Genomic DNA, 19,515 nt, shown 5'->3' on the forward strand with positions numbered 1-19,515 from the left:
CAAGAAACTTTTTTTAGATGTGAGCTATAGTCAAAAAGCACTGATTTCAGAATTTCAGGTCGCAAGCCCATTCTCACTATGTTGCTAGTAGTTGACTAGTAAAAGCAAGATGCTCAGAAGCCCTATTTGTCACTGTGCTGTTTCATTTCCACTGGTTTCCATTTGAATGTGTGCAAACTTCCTTCCAAACTCTTGGCACCACAATATTTGTCTTTCAAACTTTACAGGGAAACAGTCTTTTAAAATAAGTTAATTGTCCTTCTAGTCCTATAAAAATTTGCTTGCTTAAGCTTGTAACAACTGATATGGATATTCTCCCTTGTGAAATGAAATCTATACCCGTATTTTCATTTCAGAAGAGCAGCAGTTCAAGCGCAGGACATTTCCTGCAGATTAGCAATTCCCAGCCCAGTTCTTCTTCACTACATATTATTTCTCGGGCTGACCAGGATGCTACCAAGTCTTGTTTCACTGCATTCATTATTGCGTTCATATGAAAATAGCTTTTCCTACCTTGTCACAGCTGGTACCAGCTACTAAGCAAGAAACTTCACCTCCAAGACGTTTTGCCGCAGTGATAGTATTTAGTGTAATGGGTGTAAGAGCCTCATTGTTGTGTTCTGCTATGACTAACGTACTCTGAAACCTCCGGAGTAGCGATGCCTTTGAAGAGAGAGAGACAGACAGGAGTTTGGTACTGAGCATTTAAGTAAAAAACTGTTCCTAAGAGCTTCCAATGCTTTACAAAAAGTTATCAATTATGCAAACTGTCAATTATACACTACTGTCAAACAAAATAGGCTGAATCTAGATAATTTTTATTAAGTAAGGCAGAATACATAAGGTGTTAAAAAAAAAAAAAGTATAAACTTGCTTGACTTCAGCACATTTATTACATGCTGTGCTTAAAGTAAAGCCTCCACAGGAAAATACAGAACAATACTAAGAAAAACTTTTTAATACATTCCATTTGAGCTCAGTTGATCAATTTAACTAAGTACCTTATTTAGCAAAGGTTAGACCAGCAAGACTAAGACACGAGGAACTCAAGGATAGCAAATAAATATTTACTTCTTGTATTTTGGGGGTTGCTGTCTTGATCTGGGTTTTTTTTACTATAGGTTTTAGCCAAAATCTAGCTACAGAAGACACTTTTAAAATCAGTTATGTATAAAGGCAAAACTGTATGCAGTGGTAGGGCGACAGTTAAGCAGCAAAGACTCACAGCCTGAAAACACACTAATAGAACTGTTGATAAGTATTGGATTCATATTTTCCTATATTCCATTAAAACATTTGGCACTTCACCAGTTAGACTACCACCACAATTTAAAGGTCCTCAAATAGTAACTTTGACTGATTCAGCATCCACACACAGATTTTCACTCCTAAAGCAAAAATGAAGGAAAGAAAAGGGGAAAAAAGTAAGGCAAAGTTCCACGAAACCAAATAAAAATATTCTAAGCTCTGAGACTTTCCTCTCTAAATTTCAGGTGAACCTGGAAAAAGTGTTATTCCTCCATGACTAATACTAGGTTAGGGGAAGGGTTTGGGGTGGGAACAGAAATACTATCCTTCAAGCCTTTGTTTATCCTACATAAAGCCTAGATCGAGACTTGAGTTACGATCAATGTAATATGGAACACATGGAAAATAAAATATATTCGTTAACATGACCAAGGCACAAATACTAACACAATGCTAAAGACTGCACAGACAAAGAATACTTTTTTTAAACATATATTCTGACCCCATCTCCCCTCACACCAACTATGCACTCACCCACTACTTAAACTAGAAAAGAAAGCTTCAGAAAATCTGAGAGGCCAAAATTTGGATATGAAATTCAATCCCACAAAGTCTACCAACACGCTAAACTTCACAGAGAAAACAAAACCCGAGGACTTCCTTGAAGCTAATCACAGGGTAAAAATATAAAGATACGGTTTTGCAGAATCAGAATTGTAATTTGACATTTTGATTAAGACAATAAGGATTCTTGTGAAAATGCACTGCATTTCTCCTTTTATGCTTAAGGTTACTTGCTATGATTAAAAATTCCAAGATCATTTGAAGCCAATTGCCAGTAACAAAATATTTATTGCCAATATAGATCAGACACCGTATTTTTGATTATGTTTCATACATCATTTGCAATAAAAATTATGACATTTTAGTCACCGTTTGAAGAATAAATCCATGCTTTTGTGGCAAAAAGCCCACTTTTCCAATGATTTATAGTCGTGTTGCAGGGTAAAGCGGACCATGCTCCTGAAAGACTCTGAAGTTTTCAGATTTCCAAAGGGAGCCGCATGCATTTTAAACACGCACTTAATTCTAACTATACTATGATCTTTTCCCTAAATAAGTACTGCACCACCAGAGGAGCTCTATATCAACGTGTCAAATGATTCTAGAATAAACCGAGAAATAATTTTTTTAGCCAAAAAAGAATAAGAGCAATGGTTGCTGCTTGAGCAGACTGGATATTACAGCATTGACTAGGTATTATTTTTAAACTGATAATCCCACCTTTTATATTTGTGGGAACTGCACACCAGAAGGTCACTTCAGGCCTACATGCATGACATTTCTGAACACAAAGACCAGATTTAAGATAAATTAAAAGTCACATTCTAGATCTTGGGTAAAAAAATCCAGGGTGACAAATAAGATTCCTGTTCGAATCTGAATTTTAATATACTAACATGTGTAATTTTTTTAATTAAACTAAACCAAAACAAAAACAAACTGATTTTTGGTTGTTGTAATAAAGATTCTGCAGTAAAACCAGAGGGTAATTCATCCACTCACATATGAGCCTGAAAACTGAGAATCTGCAATGAGTCAATGAATAGGACAGGTAGTTAATTTGATGAAGTAACTTGTCCAGCTGCATGTGTGCAAGAACTGCCCATTATTCCACTGACATAACTTCTCCACCTGTACTTGGGCAAGATGTCTACTTTGAAGCCTAGATAAAAAAGGAAGGTTGAGTACAAACCTAACCAGCTGACAGCAAGGATAAAAAGCACAATAACAAGACTCACAGAACAACCAAACTATTGAAAACAATGCCTTGAGAGGAAACAGCACGCAGCACTTGTGCCACAGAAGGTCCCCGGTGAAAACCAAACTCTGAAAAATCAGGCTATCCAAAGAAATCAATTACAGTTATCCTACAAACTTGAGCAATCAAGTGGCTTCTCAAGCATGCCAGCAGATTATGAACACATCTGCCAGCAACCAGCAGATCTGGAAATTTACTTCACCTGGGTTTAGATATAAATCAAAGCTAGGCACCTATGTTCCTCCTATAGCAGAAACATCTACATTTCCTCTCTGGTGGAAACTCCAGACAGCGATTCAGTTTATACTAAAACAAACATTAATGAAGGAAAACTGTCTGGAGTTTCCAACTCCCCTCACCCCTCCAGCATTTACTGTAGAGCAAATCTGGTCTCTGAATTCCAGACATCTCAAAATTGGTGAGATCAACCTAGATGTGCAGTATACACCAATTAAGATTAATCTATCATCTCAAGTTTCCTCAAAGCATCCTTTTGCTCCCATCCCAAGAAACTCAGTAATGTTTCCCGAGCAGAATGTGAAAACTTTAAGCATAATGCCTGAATTTCTAGACTTCAGACAAAACAACTGAGACTACTCACTGCTACCGTCCCAGCCAAATGTTAGAAATCTGGACACACCCTGCACCCGTGCACAGATAAACACCCACACGGGGCCAACACCCCATACATCCAAAGTACTCGTTCAGTTTGCACAGGTGATCTGCTCGTCACAGCAACGCCAATGCAAACTGAACATATATTGGTCTTTCAGCACATAGACAGGTCATGGGCAGGCCCAGCACTTCTTAAGCACGGACTTGCTGCTTATATGCTACAAAACCTGCATTAACAGCTGGAAAATCCCAGACAAAAATGTGGTAAATCCTTGCTTGCTGCTTGGTGAAAGTGATGAGCAGACAGGTATCACTGGCCACTTGTTGTGATGCAAGAATTATGCAATCGGCTCTGTAACACTTTGGCAGACACAGGAACAAAAAGATGGGAAGGTCAAAAAGTCCTTGCCAGGAAATCCAAGAGCTACAGCAGGCTGACTGTAACTACACAGCCCCATGCCCCAAATATGCACGAATATGAAACAGGCTCTTAGAAACTTCACTGAGGAAACCGTGTTTGCCTCCCGGCCTCTTTGGAGGAACTATTGGAACTTTTAGGAACTAAACCTCAACCGAAATTCACAAGGCAAAAGCACCTAATACATGGACCCACAAAGGTATCTCTTGAGTGTATTTTCTTAGCTGTAAAAGCAAGCCAGCCAGAAATTAAAATTTTAAAACTGCTTAGTAGGAATTATGTCTCTCACAAACACCCATTATCACTGGGCAAAATTCCCAAGAACTGACTTCAAGAACTAGGAATTGGGGTATTACTAAAGATAATGGACACATTCCTGCACAGCAAAGCAATGCCTAATTCCATTAATAGAGTCTTGTAGCTGCAAAACTTAGAAGAAAAAATATTTGGGAAGCTCATGGAGAGGAGGGTGCTCTAGGAATGAAGCTTATACTTCTCCTAGAACCTCCACAGAGATGTGGCTACAGAAGAGGTCTAAGAGACAGCTATTTAACTCCAGGACACACTAACTAGAAAAACAAGACTAAAGGCCCCTTGAACTGAAAAACTGCAGCAAAGAACAGCAAAAGGAATACACAAAACACTTACAAAAAGGATTTATTTAGTAATCACAATAAATATTCAAAATTACAAATAACTTGAAGCAACAATAGAAAGACGTGATAAACTTCTCCAGATATATCCCATGCAAACCATCAATAAAAAACAAAGCAACAATTCTGAAATATAGACAACACTACTGGCAGTGAACTCACTACATGGCTTATTTGCGCCTCTGCGCCAATTTTTTGTGTACTTGCAGTCTCATATTCCTCCTCAGTCCCCCCACCTCTAAGTTACACAACTCCAGTCTTTCCTTGCTGCTCATACTTGAGGTCTCTCGAATCCTGTTTTACTCTCTATTCACTCTCGAACTGCGTGAGTGTTAGCAGTGCTGGAGTTTGCTTTGCTTCTCTTGCAGACCACATTGTTACCCACACACTGAAGATGCACACAATGTTTTATTGACTTTATTTTGTAAATCTGTAATTTTAGATGCATATGGCTGAAAAACAAGGAGCTGACCTCATGTTTCCAGGACATGAAACTGAATTGTGCGGTGATCGTGAGTCAAGTATTATTTACATAGCAGTACCATATGTTCTAGGAGCTCCTGAGATCGAGACCTTTGCTCTGCAGCCTAACAACTAAAAGACATACACGATTACAACAATTACCATTTTTAGATTAAATCATGTGTTGTCCTGGTCTACCTTTACTCCTCTTTTAAGCCATTCTTAGTACCTGAAACCAATTAATACATCCATAATTCCTATTTTAGAGCTGTACAGAACTGTAATACCTGTAAAAGCCTTGTGAGATTTCAAGCTCTTTTAGAAGGGCTATTTACACACAGTGCTAGTGGAGGGATTGTCTGCTAGTGCACACTTCGAGATCGAACAGACGTTCAGGGACATTTCATGAATCATCTACTCCAATTAACCTTGAGTTCACCTAGTCGTTAAATTTGGTAACACAGCCACCATGACAATCAAGCAGCAAACGGCCTCCAAAAGCTCAGCACTCCCCCCAGCTGAGCAGTACGAAGGTCAACAGGGAAAAGCAACAAGTGTTTCACATCAGCTCCGTCCGCAGACTGTGACGGTTAAAGCAATCACATTTCTGCGGAGCTGAGCTCGTGTGAGCGAGAAACGCTGTGCTCGCCAGAAAGCCTCTCCCTGAGCCACTAACGTCCTTCTAAGAGTTTGCAGTAACAAAGTCCAGAAGTCGCTCCCCGCTCTAAGGAAAGCGCCTCTGGTCCTGTTAGTCCTGTACGCGGGTGGAAGAGAGCGAGTGCTCCGAGAAGTGTAAGGCGTCCCCTGACACCACGGCAGCTCTTCATGCAGGGCAACCGTCCCCAGCTCCTGCCCGCGGTGAGCGCTGTAAAGCGCTTCTTAAGCACCCGGCATCCACTCCCGAACTTTTACAGCCACGGCGTGGGGGAGAAGCGGAGTCCAGCGGAGGAGCTGGGCCCCGGCGGCGCCCGGTGCTCGCCCCCCAGACACCCCCTCGGCCACCGCTGCCGGGCGGGCCGACGGCGGAGCTCGGCCCCGCCCCGCCCCACCTTTGCCCCACTGGGCACGGGCCCGCACGGCCGGGCGGCGGGAAGGGAACCGGCGCCGGGCGCCGCGGCGGAGCTGCCCCCCCGCCCGCCCTCCGCCCCGGCCGAGGGGGCGCGCGCTGCCCGCCGCTCACTCACCGCCCGCCTCAGGCGCTGCGCCGCGGCCGCCCGCAACATGGCTCCGCCGCCACGGCCCGCGCGCTCTCGCGAGAGCCGGGCCGCGCCCCGCCCCGCCGCCTCATTGGCCGGAGCGGCGGACCAATGGGCGGCGGGGAGCGGCTCGTGCGGGGCCGGCGGTTACCGCCCCTCCCGGGCGGGGCTCGGCGCTGCCCGCACCTCGCGCTCGCGGGCCGGGCGGGCGCAGAGCGGAGCCGCCGCCGTTGTCGGGGTACGCGTACGGCTCCGGCGGAGCCCTCGAGGGGAGACGGGCCCCCGTCCGACCGGACTCGTCACCGCCACCAGCCTCCTCCGGCCTCCCTGTTACCACGAAGCGTTAAAGCCCTTAAAAGGGAAGAAAACAACAGGAAGCGGCGTTTTGTCTGCAAATGCCTGTGATCCAGACCAGATCCTATCCCAAGCCAATAAAAATGTGAAAAGAAGAGAAAAGCCTTCATTTGCGGCTGTGGAGCCAGCAGGAGCCTGGGAGGCCACAGGCAGCGCGGGCGGGCCCAGGGCTACCCCCCCTCCCCACGGCACCGGGCGCATGGCGGGAGCGACGGCAGCGTGGGGATGGAGCGTGCGGCGCCGGGGGAGCCCGGCGGCGGGGCACTGCCCAAACACCGCAGCCCACCGCCTCGGGCACTGCCCGAACACCGCAGCCCACCGCCTCGGGCACTGCCCGAACACCGCAACCCCAACGGCCCGACAGCTTCCCGGGCCGGTCAGGTAACACCAGCCCGGGACGGCAGCCCCTCGCAGGACAGATTTACAGCTGCCTCACCCCACCGCTGTGCTCGGCCCCACAGCACCAGTGGAGAACAGCTCAGTTGCTCTGAATAATTTATAGAACTTTTAAATTATTATTTATTATTTTGATTTCACAAAACCAAAGCAAGACAGTTTGTGCCTACACCTTCCATAGCACCAGGGTACCCCGGGGACAGGCTAGGACTTGCTGGTTTTTTCCATACCTCCAGATCTTTTTCCAGGTGGCATCGGAGAGGGATTTTAAAAAAATAAATAAATAAGTAAAATAAATCAATGAAACAAAACGTTTCAGGCCAAATTCACTGCTAAATTAAGTGTTGTGGCTCTCTGAAAACCTGGTGTTCCGAAGAAGCTATCAGGAGCACCACACTGAAGTAACCAGTCCGCCAGCCCAGGAGCCCCAAGCACACATGGATTTGGGACGTTTCTGACTTGACTTCCCATCCCGGAAATCGCTAGATAGCAAGCCACGAATGCAGTTTCTTTCTTTCTTTCTTCTCATCCTGAAGTGGTTTAGAGAAAAAACAAACAAACCCTGAATAATTATGGCCCCATCGGACCGTTCTTCCAAGAATAAGCAGCAATCTGCAGCGTGTCAGTGATTTGTTCTGCATTTCTGAGGCACCCTGCAGAAAAGCAGAAGGCAAATTGATCAGAAAGGCTCTTCGGCTTGGCACAGGATCACCTCTAATATTTATTCTGCCACATGATTTTTATATCAGATGCCAAAAAGTACTACTGCTTTACAGCAAAAGCTAACCAGGTCCAGCAGTGCAAGCATCTGAATGGACAATTTACTTTGTCTCAAATCTCAAATATCTCTGTAATAGAAGAAAAGCAGCTGTACTGCATATTCCAGCTTCCTAGCCCAGGAGCACTACCTAAACTCCCCAAGCCCTGAGGGAGGGCTGTGGAGGTAAGAGCTGAAGGAAGTCACAAACCTCCTGCAGGGCCTGTGCCTGATTATACAGATTAAAGTAGCTCCAGGGCTGCTCAAACTTCTGACCAGGCCTGGCGTCGCCCTTCAACCAGTCCCCCAAAAATGAGGAAAACAGAATGAGTATTTGGGGCTGCCTGTGCATCTTCTGGATTGAGCAAATGATCAGGTGAAAAAAACAGAAAATTATTTTCTTGAAAATGAGGGGAAAGATGATTTTGCTGGTCACAGGACCTCAAGATGGGTTTGAGAAGTGGATAAATAATTGAAGCAACTCTTCACTGCCAGTTTGAGAGATGGTTAAGGAGCAGCATAACTCTTCAGAGATACGAAGTTTTATACAATATAGGAATTCCTATCTGCACCTTGGGTAATCCAACAAAAGGAACAAAAAAAGCAAAATAAGGATACGAAAGAACATCATCCTGGGCATCCTTAACTCAGCCATTATGTCTTTTTAATTAATTACAGTAATTTTACTCATTAAAAGCATGGCACACAATTTCATAATCCTATTTTAAGATCTAAAACTGAGCTTCCAACATGCACATCTCATGGGGATGAAATCTTTAATAAAAGAAACCACACATGTACACGTAAAAACTCAAAGCACAAAAATAAATGAACTGATTTCATTTGAGTTTGTTTTTTAATACCTCAGACCAAAACCAAGAGTGAGCTACTGTCAAAATTGACCTAACAGCATCACAGCTCAGAATAAATTGATCCTTTCACTACATAGCTGGTTTAATAGCATATATCATATTTTCACGAGCAGAGTGACACTGCCACCCTTTAGGTCAGCTTTCAAGGTGTAGTCACCATTCCAGAGATGTGACAGGCTTTTTATTGTGTTTTCTGTTTATAATTTTGATTCAAAACCTCAGCAACACTTCAGATGCACATAATCCTTATTGAAACTGGCTTGATGCGGATTACACCCTGAAGCACAAAGGAAGTCTTTATCACTTATGGCCAGTGTTTTAGGAGCTTATAACTGTAATCAGGTAGGGATTATATCAGCATGATCCATATTAGCTGAACCATGGCAAAAAGCTTTTTTCTATTTGACCTTCCCACCTAGGGCATGACAATAATAGAAACGGTAAAACATGCAACAGGTGCCGCTGGAGGTGAAGTCACTGTGCACGGCAAGCAGAGGATAGTGCTTCGTATTTTGAAAGAAAAATTAGTCATTAATTAGTGGAAGCAGATCCTTGTGTGGTGCATTGTTATCCAGGATTATTTCATTAGGATCTGCTGACCCAATTTCTGAATTGGAAAGGGAATTACATTTTTTCACACTATTGTGAGGGGGGAAATAAATAATTTTTTTTAAAAAATCAGTAACACGGAGGACTCAAACTTTTAAAAATATGGTTGCAAACAAGAGCAGGTATTTGTACTGGTATCTCTACAAAAGCCAAATGAAATGAGAACCATCACAAATATGTAATCATGTCTCCACTAGAATCGGATTTCGGTTCCCTTCAAATACATAATTCCTAATTAAAACATATGGAATCCAGCTAATACAGCCTCATGACTAAGGGATTTACTGAAGGGCAGGAATTTTTTTATTACTGCTATGATGGTCCCCTCTGTCACGGGTCATCCCTAGCTTACTCCTCCTGCAATCACCCTGGGGATAGCTGACTCAGATAAATTAGAAGAGCTTCATTTGGGAAGCTTCTCCAACACACGAAAGGATTCGCCTCCTAATCTGTCAAAATCCAATAATGTTAAAGCAACTGCAACCTGCTTACGGCTCGGTGGGGCTCTCTGAGCCGATGGGCAGGACCTGTGGCCCAGCACCAGACGGCAGCAGCGAGGAGGGACAGGACAAAAACCCACCTCGGAAGCAGAAGTAGGAGAGTTCTCTGCTGGTGAAATACTTTGTGCCGAAGGGCTGCAATCTCTCATGACCCAAGTGGTTCAGCCACCCCAGGGTATTGCCCATCCCCGTGCACTCACCCCTTCCCCACAGCCACAAATATGGGGCCCTCCACACAACATGGGACATGTCTCCTAGGGTTCTGCTTTCTGCTCCTCACTGGCACAAAAATACATCTCAGCATGTCTGCCATTTGAGTTCCTTTATAATAAAACACCACCACAGGTGTGCTTAATGCTCTGCCCAGATCATCTTACAACCACTCACCTGTGTGTCTCGGATCAGCAGGTTGTCTCTCATGAGGCTTTACGGCAGCCCTCTGGAAGGGGACAACACCATAAGCCCTGTTTCCAAAGTGGAGGACAGAGGAGTGAGCTCCCCCAAAGCCACCCCATAGCAGGGACAACCCTTCTACTGATACTGAGCCTACAGAGCCACCACAGCCAGGTGTTTTCCCTTTCTTACAAACTCCTCTCACTTGCTAATCATTTCCGTGTGCCAATCAAGTAACAAGGGAGTCAGGGAGCAAGGTCACATCACATTTGCTGCATAGTCCTAGAGAATGAGATCACTGGAGGAGTTTAAAAAGCCCCTTCTTATGAGGTCACAGGCAAAAAAAGGACCCTCATAACCTCCTGAAATCAAAGGCTCAGGTTCCCTTGAAAGGCAGCTAGTCCTATCCAGGAGTGGCAGACGATGAGGGAGGCGGTGCAGGTGGGGAGACATCCCAGTGCAGACACCTGCAACGGGCATTTCGCAATCTGCCGCCCTTCTCCAGCACACAGCTTGCCTTGTCGCTAATGGGAGATGCATGTAAAATTCTCTGCTGGGTTATAGCAGCATTATTTTTTAAACAGGTAGCTGCTCTTTCTGCCCGTTACGCTGCTGGAGAGGAATCCAGATGCCACTGTATTCCCGCTCGTGCCAGCCCAAGCCACTCCTGCAGAGGCAGGGACAGCCAGCGCGTGAAACCACCCCAGAGGAACGGCCCTTTCCATGCCTGCAAGCACGTCAGGGAAAGTTGCTTTTTCCTTTTTTCCTTCAGTTTCAGCTCAGTGAATAACACTTCAGTGTAAGCACAGCAGCTGCAGTGGGCCTCTGTTTTCAGTGTTTTGGGACCTGCTTGGGTTTTGATATTTTTATTACAAAGCCTGTTGAGAGAGGAGCACTTTCTGATGAAGTTACCTGCAGCTTATGCTACCTGGTGATGAAGGCTAATGCACCTCCTGCTTGCCCTGTCACAAAGTCTAAGATGCTGTAACTTACCCGTTGCCTTTAATCCCAGAGATAATAGCATAATGAGATCCAGTGGCTGGGGGCTGAACCTAAAATATAACCTCAATTTGCCATTTCAGTGAAAGTAGTTAACAAGCAGGATGGCTTCTCAGGGAGCGGGGCAGCCTCTCCGGCACTGGCAGGCTACATCAAGACCAGATGCATCTCTGGGAGACATGACTGAGGTCAACCATAAATTAACAGGCTCACTGCGAGGGGAAAAAATAATAATACTGGGTCCAATTGCATGGTCTGGTATGAGGGAGGCCAGATGAGATGGACCAACGAGTCCTTTCTGCACCCATGAACTCTCTGAATCCTTCTTATCCGGAGGGGAAAAAATGGCAAGGGCTCCCTTTGCCATTTTACCATGGCTGACTCTTAATCAATAGCAGGGCTGGCAGTAGCTCTTGTGCAATACCACTTTCCCCAGAGCTGGGCCCTCTTCCCCTGCAATGCTCCCAACCCCTGCTGGTCTCAGAAGAATTGAGCCCAAAGCTCCACATAGCAATTCAAATGCATCACCAGACATTAGGCCACCGGGTTAACCACTGTTTAATTTCGTCACATTTGTTTGTGAGTTATGTACGTGCCTTTCTTTTGTCAACATCTCCTTTTAGAAAGGATATTGATTTTGTTTTCAAAGGCTCTCGAAAATAAAATGAATGACTACATTCTAAGGAAGAGTCATTTTCTCAACAGCTGTAAATAATTTATTGTTCGCAACCCACCCAGATCAAAAGATACTTCATCAACTGATGTGGCAAAATCTGGTGCAAGCTGCATTTCTATTATCTCAGATCCAATTAACCATTTGGAGCAGACTAAAACATAACTAGATCAATCCAGAATCAGATTAATATCCAATCCATAATCACATTAATCACAATCTGTCCATAATTAGCCATCAGATAATCCCATTGGACAGGAGGTGACATGCAGTATCCCATTATCTCATTAATTATCTATTTTCAGTATCAGACATTGTCCCCAAACACAAGGAAATGTTTTTTAAAGAAAAAATGAACAGGGAATTTTCCTTTTGCTACATCCTCCCCATGGAAGCCCCCCAATGGTTCGACGTTGGAGTTTTACAACATTTCTTTGTTTTCACATGCTCTGTTACAACCAAGAGCTGGGGTTTTTTTGAGAGATGTCATCTTTTAAAATAAAATATGATTATCTTAGGAAGATGGATAAATAAAACATTTGTTTCATGTGAACAAGTTTATGAAAGAAAAGAAAACCCTTCATCAAAGGTTTTAATGGTAACATGATAACAATAGCTTTGCAATGCTAAATCTTATTGCAGATGGTTCCTGTCCTTTTTTGTAATGTAAGTGAAATTGTGTTCCATCTGTTTTAATTTTATAATGGACTTAATCCATGGCTGGCTCTGAAAGAATCAGCATTTACTGCCTTTGCAATCTGCTGCAAACAAAAAAATTATTACCGTTTCCCCTTTCTAGAGGGAACTTGCATTTCTATTTGGGAGCAAAAACCAGAGAGTTGCTCCGTAGAGAGTGGGAAGTTCTGTTAGATGGCCTCACCCCGCGGCCAGGCAGCCCCTGCCAGCTCTGACACCAAACCCAACCGGAATTGCCACGAAAGCGATCGGAAACTCTGGACACGGGTGGAGGCGAGCAAGGAGCGATCGGTGTGGCAGGAGAGATTGCATTTGGCTTTGGCTAGCAAACATTTGCAGAGGTTCCAAGCAACCTGAAAGTGGTTTTCCAGAGGTCCCTCCTGACCTGAATCATTCTGTGATTTTAGGATTTTATGCTTTCCCTCACCCCCCCTCAACTGAACCAACAATTAACCTGTTTGTAAAGCGCGGTGGTATGGGGCTGGATTTATACCTCTTGCCGTCACCTGTAGTCATTTAAAAGTTTTTCATGTATCACCTAGAGGAGGTTCGGGGCTTTCAGCATTTCCCTGGCAAGTCCTTTTTGGGGGTTCTCTACTGAACTGTCTGCGCAGCGCTGCCCGCCCCGTTCCTACCCGCCTGGTGACGAACCGAGTCCGGTCCCCCCGTCCCCGCCTGGTGTCAGCGCGCTGCTCTGTGCTGGCACAGGTGTGCCTGCAGCGTGGCTTTGCGCCGCTTTGGAAAAGTCTGGCTGGCTCGGCTGTAACCTTTCTTATTCCTAAACTGGTGGGAGGTTTGGGAGAGCAGAGAGGACCCTGCCCTCGAGTGAGAAAAGGGTGATGCAACAGGGAGCATCCCTGCCAAGCTGCTGTATTCTTAGACATGTCTCATTCTCCTATCACTCTGACATTTTATTTTTGCATTTTGTTATTAACACATGCAGATACTGACTCACTCAGGACTCCGTGGATTCCGGCTCAGACTGAAGTCACCCTTCTGCACCCCCTTTCCTGCCAGGCGCCCAGGCACGGGCAGGACACCCAGTGCCGCCCCACGGCCATGGCAGCGCTGCGGAGCTTCCCGTCACCCATCTCACGGGGTCACCCCAGTCTGCAGAGCCAGCCAAATTTTTCCAGTGCCCCTTTTGCATTGCTCACCTCCCAGCTCAGCTCTGCTGCTGGCAAACGAGCCACGCTCACGGCAGGCGGCGGTCGGACCGCGAACCCTGACAGGCACCACGGCCACCCTGCCACTGCCACACAGGCGGGGGACACGCGGGCTCGCCCTGCCCTGGGGCTGTCATCGCCACGCTGCACCTCGGCACCTTCCGGCACGCAGGGGTGGGCAGGGCTGCCAAAATCCCCTGGCGACACGTGCCCCTGCTGAGGCGGGTACTCCCTCGGCTCTTGCGCAAGCTTAAATGTTTGCTTTCAACATTTGGGGGCCTGGAAGGCGTGGCAGGGGCTGTGGTCAGGCTGGGGGGAGTGGGTCAAACAGTCCAATGTCGGGCATTCAAATCATCCTCTCCCCCCTCCTCAGCTCCTGGGGGTTCATACCTACAGGGTGCCCGACCCGCACAAAAAGCAAGTGCTTCAGCTGGAAAATCCATCCTGCTTCCCTCCTCCGAGCAAAATGAGCACAGCCTGCCCTTCCTGAGCCAAAATTTAAAGTTCCCGTGTCCTTCCCCAGACGTACAGGTTGGTCTATGCCTGTCAAATTCCGTTTGTAAAATTAAAAAGTGGATTGCGTGGAGGGGAGGGACAGGACCAAAGCCCCCAGAGAGGGGCAATCCCAGTTCCAGCACGTAAAAGCTTTCATGGACCGTTTGAGCTGTGCTGAGAAGTCTTTGGGAATTTAAAACTGAGTCAAAGGCCGTTGAAGCGCTCTCTCTGTTTCCTGCTACTGCACGAGAAGCCCACGGAGACTGGGGAGAAAGAGGGAGGAAAAATGAATAGAAGGGATAAAAAAGCAACAGGAGAGGTCCCGCTGCAGGAGCAGCACGGGATCAGGTGCACGAAAGTGCGGTAAAAGACTATTTGTTCCTCTAATTTCAACTTGTGACGCGGCTGCTGCGCGGGACGGCCGCCCCGACGGTGCCGCGGGTCCCGTTCGGGTCCGTCGGGGCAACCCTCCCGCGCACACCCCCCAGCAGGGAATCGCTCCGCAGGCGCGCAGCCTCGAGCCGGTGTCCTGCGCGGAGCCTCTTCCCGTCTGCCGCGGGGATGCGCCTCCGCGCAGCGCCGGGGACCTGTCCCGCCGCGCCCGCCGGCGGGCACCTGCCTGCGGCACGCCGAAAGGCAGCGAAAAGGGACAACGAAATAAAAGACGAACGAGAGGGGAAAGGACAGGAAAGGGGAAATAAGAGAAGGAGAAAATAAAAGGCGACATAAACGTGCAGGAGAATACTAGGGAGAACAGAGGGGGAAGAAGCTAAAATGAATCTCCTCCTCCTGGCGCTGCCGATGCCGCCGTCCCCTCCGCGTACGGGGCCGGGGCGCACGGCGCCGGCACCGCGCCGGGAGGCCGGAGGGTCCCGCGGGCGGCCGCGGCTGCCAGGTGGGTCCCGCGGCTGCCCGGGGCGCCGAGGCGCGTCCCGCGCCGCGCCCGCGGAGGAGCCCCTGCCGCGGCGCGCGGGGCTGCCCGCCCCGTCCGAGCCGGCGTCGGGCCACGGCAAGCCGGGGCTCCCGCGGGGCGTCCGCGCCGCTCCGCACCGCTCCGCGCCCCGCCGCGCGCCACCGCGCGCCCATTGTTCCCCACGGCCAATCCGCGGGCGCCCTCCCCGCGGCCGCCAATCGCCTCTGGGGGCCGCGCGGTGAGGTCAGCGCCGCCCCCCCCCGGCGGCCGGTGCGCGCTGACATCACGGCGCGGCCCGGCGGGGCGGGCCCGGGGGGGCGGGCGCGGCCCCCGCCCCGCGCGGCGCGGGTAGTGGTGGAGCGGCGGCGCCGCATCCCGCATCGCGGCCGGTGCGCAGGGGGCCGCCCGCATGGTGGACGTCCTCCTCCCGCGGCCGCTCCCGGGCGCCATGGGGGAGCCCTCCAAGAGTAAGTGCCGCGCAGCGCGGCGCCGGGGTGGGCGGGGGGGCGGGCGCGGGGCGCTGCGGGACGCTGCGGGGCCGAGCTCCGCGCCGCCGCTGCCGTCGGGCGGGCCGGCGGGCGCGGTGACGGCGCCGGGAAGGGCTGCGGCACGGCGGCGGGCTCGGCCCGCGGCATCCCCGGTGCCGCCGCTCCCGTTCGTGCCCCGCGCTCCCCGGCCCCGCTGGCGCCGTTCCTTACCGAGCGCCGGTACGGTCGGCTGTCCGCGCTGCCCATCTCGCGTCTTTCTGCCGTTTCCATTCTTTCTCTCATTCCCTCTGCTTTTTCTTTTTCTTTCTTTCGTTCCTTCCCTCCCCTCTTGCTCTGCCCGTGTTGCCGTTTTCCTTTCTTTCTCTCTTTCCGTGTTTCGGTTTGTCTTTCTTGTTGTTAATTTCTCTTTCCGTTTTTATTTATTTCCTTCTCTTTCTCTTCTTCTGGTTCTGCCTGGCTTTATTTCTCCCGTCTCTTTGATTTCTTGTCTCTTACTGTTTTGACCTGTCCATGTTCCCGTTTTAACAGTCTCTTTCTGGTTTTGTTTCTCTTTCTGTCATTCCGTTTTTATTTCTTTTGCTTTCTTTCAGCTTTTCCTCAGCTTTTGTTTTAGTGTTTCCGTGTTTCTGCTTTTATCTCCTTTTCCGAAATTCTACTGTTATGTCTCCGTCTTTCTGCATTTATTTCCCTCGATCGAGTTTATGATTTTTTATTTCTGGCTGTATTTATTTATCTTCTTTCGTGTTTTCATCTTTTCTTTCTCTCCGTGTCTCTGTCTTTATTTCTCTTCCTATTTTGAGAAAACAAACAAACAAACAAACAAAAACACAAAAACCAAAACCCAAAACAACCCAAGACAAAAGGAGAAAACGTTAAAAAAAGAAGAAAAAAAGTGCCTTTCCCTAATTCCTGGCGCTTCTGCTCTTGCGCGTGGCTGCCCCTGACCGTGCCCCGCTCACTCCCGGCAGGGCGGCCGGGGCTGGCCCTGTGCGCGGGCTGCGGGGGCCGCATCCAGGACCCCTTCCTGCTGCGGGTGTCGCCGGACCTGGAGTGGCACGTCGCCTGCCTCAAGTGCGCCGAGTGCGGGCAGCCCCTGGACGAGACCTGCACATGCTTCCTGCGCGACGGCAAGGCCTACTGCAAGCGGGATTACAGCAGGTGACCCCCAATGCGCCGCCGCTCGTTTTTGTTTTTTTGGTTTTTTTTTAAAAAAAAACCCAAAAAGACCCCCAAACCCACCAAACCAAATCCCGAGAAAGCACAAAACCCCTCCACCCCAGCCCTACCCCACCCCGAATTTCCCCCAAACGAAAACCTGGCTCTCGGCCGCTGCCCGCCGCCCGGAGCCGCCCCGCCGGCGCGGCCGCGGGCCCTGACGGCGCCTCCGCGTCCCCGCAGGCTCTTCGGCATCAAGTGCGCGCAGTGCCGGGCGGCCTTCAGCAGCAGCGACCTGGTGATGCGCGCCCGCGACCACGTCTACCACCTGGAGTGCTTCCGCTGCGCCGCCTGCGGCCGCCAGCTCCTGCCCGGCGACCAGTTCTGCCTGCGGGAGCGCGACCTGCTCTGCCGCGCCGACCACGGGCCGCCCCCCGACGGCGCCGCCGCCCGCGGCCCGCGCAGCCCCGCGCTGCCGCCGCCCGCCGCCGCCGCGCACCTCGCAGGTACCGGCTCCCCCTCGGGGCGGGCGGGGAGGGGGGTTGTGCGGGGGGGGGGGGCGCTACGGCGGGCGGCCGCGCTGACGGTGCGCGCCCTTCCCCGCCCGCCGCAGAGCCGGTGCCCGGGCGGCCGCCCGCCCCGCGGCCGCCGGCGCACAAGGCGGCGGAGAAGACCACCCGCGTGCGGACGGTGCTGAACGAGAAGCAGCTGCACACGCTGCGGACCTGCTACGCCGCCAACCCGCGCCCCGACGCCCTGATGAAGGAGCAGCTGGTGGAGATGACGGGGCTCAGCCCCCGCGTCATCCGCGTCTGGTTCCAGAACAAGCGCTGCAAGGACAAGAAGAAGTCCATCCTCATGAAGCAGCTCCAGCAGCAGCAGCACAGCGACAAGACGGTGAGCGCCGGCCGGGGCGGGGGCGGGGGGTGTCCAGGGCCGGCGCTGAAGCCCCGTGGGCCGGCGCTGAAGCCCCGTGCGCCCGCAGAGCCTGCAGGGCCTCACCGGGACGCCGCTGGTGGCCGGCAGCCCCATCCGCCACGAGAGCGCCGTGCAGGGCAGCGCCGTGGAGGTCCAGACCTACCAACCGCCCTGGAAGGCGCTCAGCGAGTTCGCCCTGCAGAGCGACCTGGAGCAGCCCGCCGCCTTCCAGCAGCTGGTGAGCCGGGCCGGGCCGCCCCGTCGGGCCGCGGGGGTTGGCGGGGGGGGGAATGGGGGGGGCATGTCCCGGCCCGCCAGGCCCGGGCGCTGCGGGAGGGGGGACACGGGGCAGGGGGGTGGGGGGGGACACACCGCGCCGGGCCCTCACCGCCGCTGCTCCCCCAGGTCTCCTTCTCCGAGTCCGGCTCCTTGGGCACCTCCTCCGGCAGCGACGTGACCTCGCTGTCCTCCCAGCTCCCCGACACTCCCAACAGCATGGTGCCCAGCCCGGCCGAGACGTGAGGCGGCCCGGCCGCCCGCCGCCGCGGGACTTCCGCATGCCTGCGCTCCCTGCATGAGACACCCGGCCCCGGGCCGCTCCCAGAGCGCCGGACAAACGCCTTTGTTTTTTAATTATTCTTATTTAAAAACAAACAAAAAATATGTTACTGACGGCCAAAAAAGCACCGGGATCCTCGCTGCCTTCACCAGACCGGAGACAGAGCCCCCGCCCTGGTTATTTCGTTTTTTGGGTTTTTTCCCCTGCGGATTTCGATGTTTCTTTTCCCCAAAGAAACGCGGATTTCCCCGCTGGAGCCCGGCACGGTGACAGGCTGCCTCGCCCGCCGCTTGCGCCGGGGACGGCTTTTCTTCCTTTTTTGTAAGGGAAAAGAAAAAAAAAATATACAGAAGGGGGAGAGACTCCCCCGGCGCGCGCGCCTTCCCGCGGCCGCGGAGCCGGCCTGGCCCTCCCTCCGCGGAGCCGCGCCGTCCAGCCTCATCTCACGCCGATGCCTCTCCCGGGCCGCGGCGCCTGGCCTCGCACGATCGCTGGAAAACCGGGACACGGAAACGAGACTTTTTAACGGGAAAACCAGTACTAATAATGTTAAGTTATCAGTGGACGGAGGACGGATTGTTTGAGCCTTTAACGAACAAAAGTAAGTTATTGTTATTTATTGTCAGAGTCAGCGGTTGAATAGTGGGATTAAATATTTTGGACTTAATAAAAAAAGAGAAAAAAAAAGGAAAGGATTGAAACGAAAAACAAGGGGCGGGAGGGCGGCGGAGGGGGCTCCCCGTGCGCCGAGCCGCGCAGCGGGGCGGGTCGGGGCGCGGATCGGGGCGCGGGTCGGGCCGGGCTTTGCCAGCACGGCCTCCCCGCACGGCGCTAATCGGCTTTCCCGACCGGGGCCGCTTATTTATAGCCGGGGAGGCGGAGCGCAGGTTTCCCTTTCGGAGCAGCCCCCGCGCCCGGCCGAGTGGTGCCCGCACCTGCCGCCGTGCGGGGCCGCCTCGCCTCTTCCCCGGGGCGGCGGCGGCGAGCCCCGGTCCCCTCGCGTGTATCCGTCCCCCCGTCTAGACGCTGGCGGCGGCACCTTATCTGCCTTCGGCATCACCCGGGAGCGCGGCGCGGCCCTCCCCGGCTCCCGCTCCCTCCCCGCCGCCCGGGCCGGAGCGCGCTCAGGGCCGGCTCCCGGCGGCACCGCGGGCCCGG

At 51.1% G+C, this 19,515-nt stretch overlaps 2 protein-coding genes across 5 annotated transcripts in view; one reads left to right on the forward strand and one right to left on the reverse strand.

The window, feature by feature from the left end:
* ETFA (electron transfer flavoprotein subunit alpha) overlaps nucleotides 1–15,986 on the reverse strand; it is a 40,000-nt gene extending 24,014 nt beyond the window's left edge. Inside the window, exons 1-2 of one of the 3 annotated variants that reach the window (XM_074917554.1) lie at nucleotides 15,936–15,986; nucleotides 514–663 (exon numbers count right to left, since the gene is read on the reverse strand). In XM_074917554.1, the coding sequence (XP_074773655.1) occupies nucleotides 514–663; nucleotides 15,936–15,971 (186 nt within the window). In that variant the 5' untranslated portion in view covers nucleotides 15,972–15,986. Of the gene's footprint in view, nucleotides 1–513; nucleotides 664–6,402; nucleotides 6,493–15,935 lie in introns of those variants that run through there. The other 2 variants (XM_074917555.1, XM_074917556.1) reach the window with 2 other exon arrangements.
* ISL2 (ISL LIM homeobox 2) lies at nucleotides 15,602–18,591 on the forward strand. 2 transcript variants are annotated; one of them, XM_074917552.1, is made up of 6 exons: nucleotides 15,602–15,704; nucleotides 16,694–16,883; nucleotides 17,124–17,386; nucleotides 17,494–17,777; nucleotides 17,866–18,036; nucleotides 18,204–18,591. In XM_074917552.1, exons 1-6 carry the CDS (start codon nucleotides 15,647–15,649, stop codon nucleotides 18,318–18,320), a joined length of 1,083 nt encoding a protein of 360 aa, XP_074773653.1. In that variant the 5' UTR covers nucleotides 15,602–15,646; the 3' UTR covers nucleotides 18,321–18,591. The 2 variants fall into 2 exon arrangements, with proteins under 2 accessions (XP_074773653.1, XP_074773654.1); XM_074917553.1 differs by having other exon boundaries at nucleotides 17,124–17,353; nucleotides 17,464–17,777.
* Nucleotides 18,592–19,515: the final 924 nt, after the last annotated feature.

Source organism: Athene noctua, chromosome 13 (assembly GCF_965140245.1).
Source record: "Athene noctua chromosome 13, bAthNoc1.hap1.1, whole genome shotgun sequence".
NCBI lineage: Eukaryota > Metazoa > Chordata > Aves > Strigiformes > Strigidae > Athene > Athene noctua.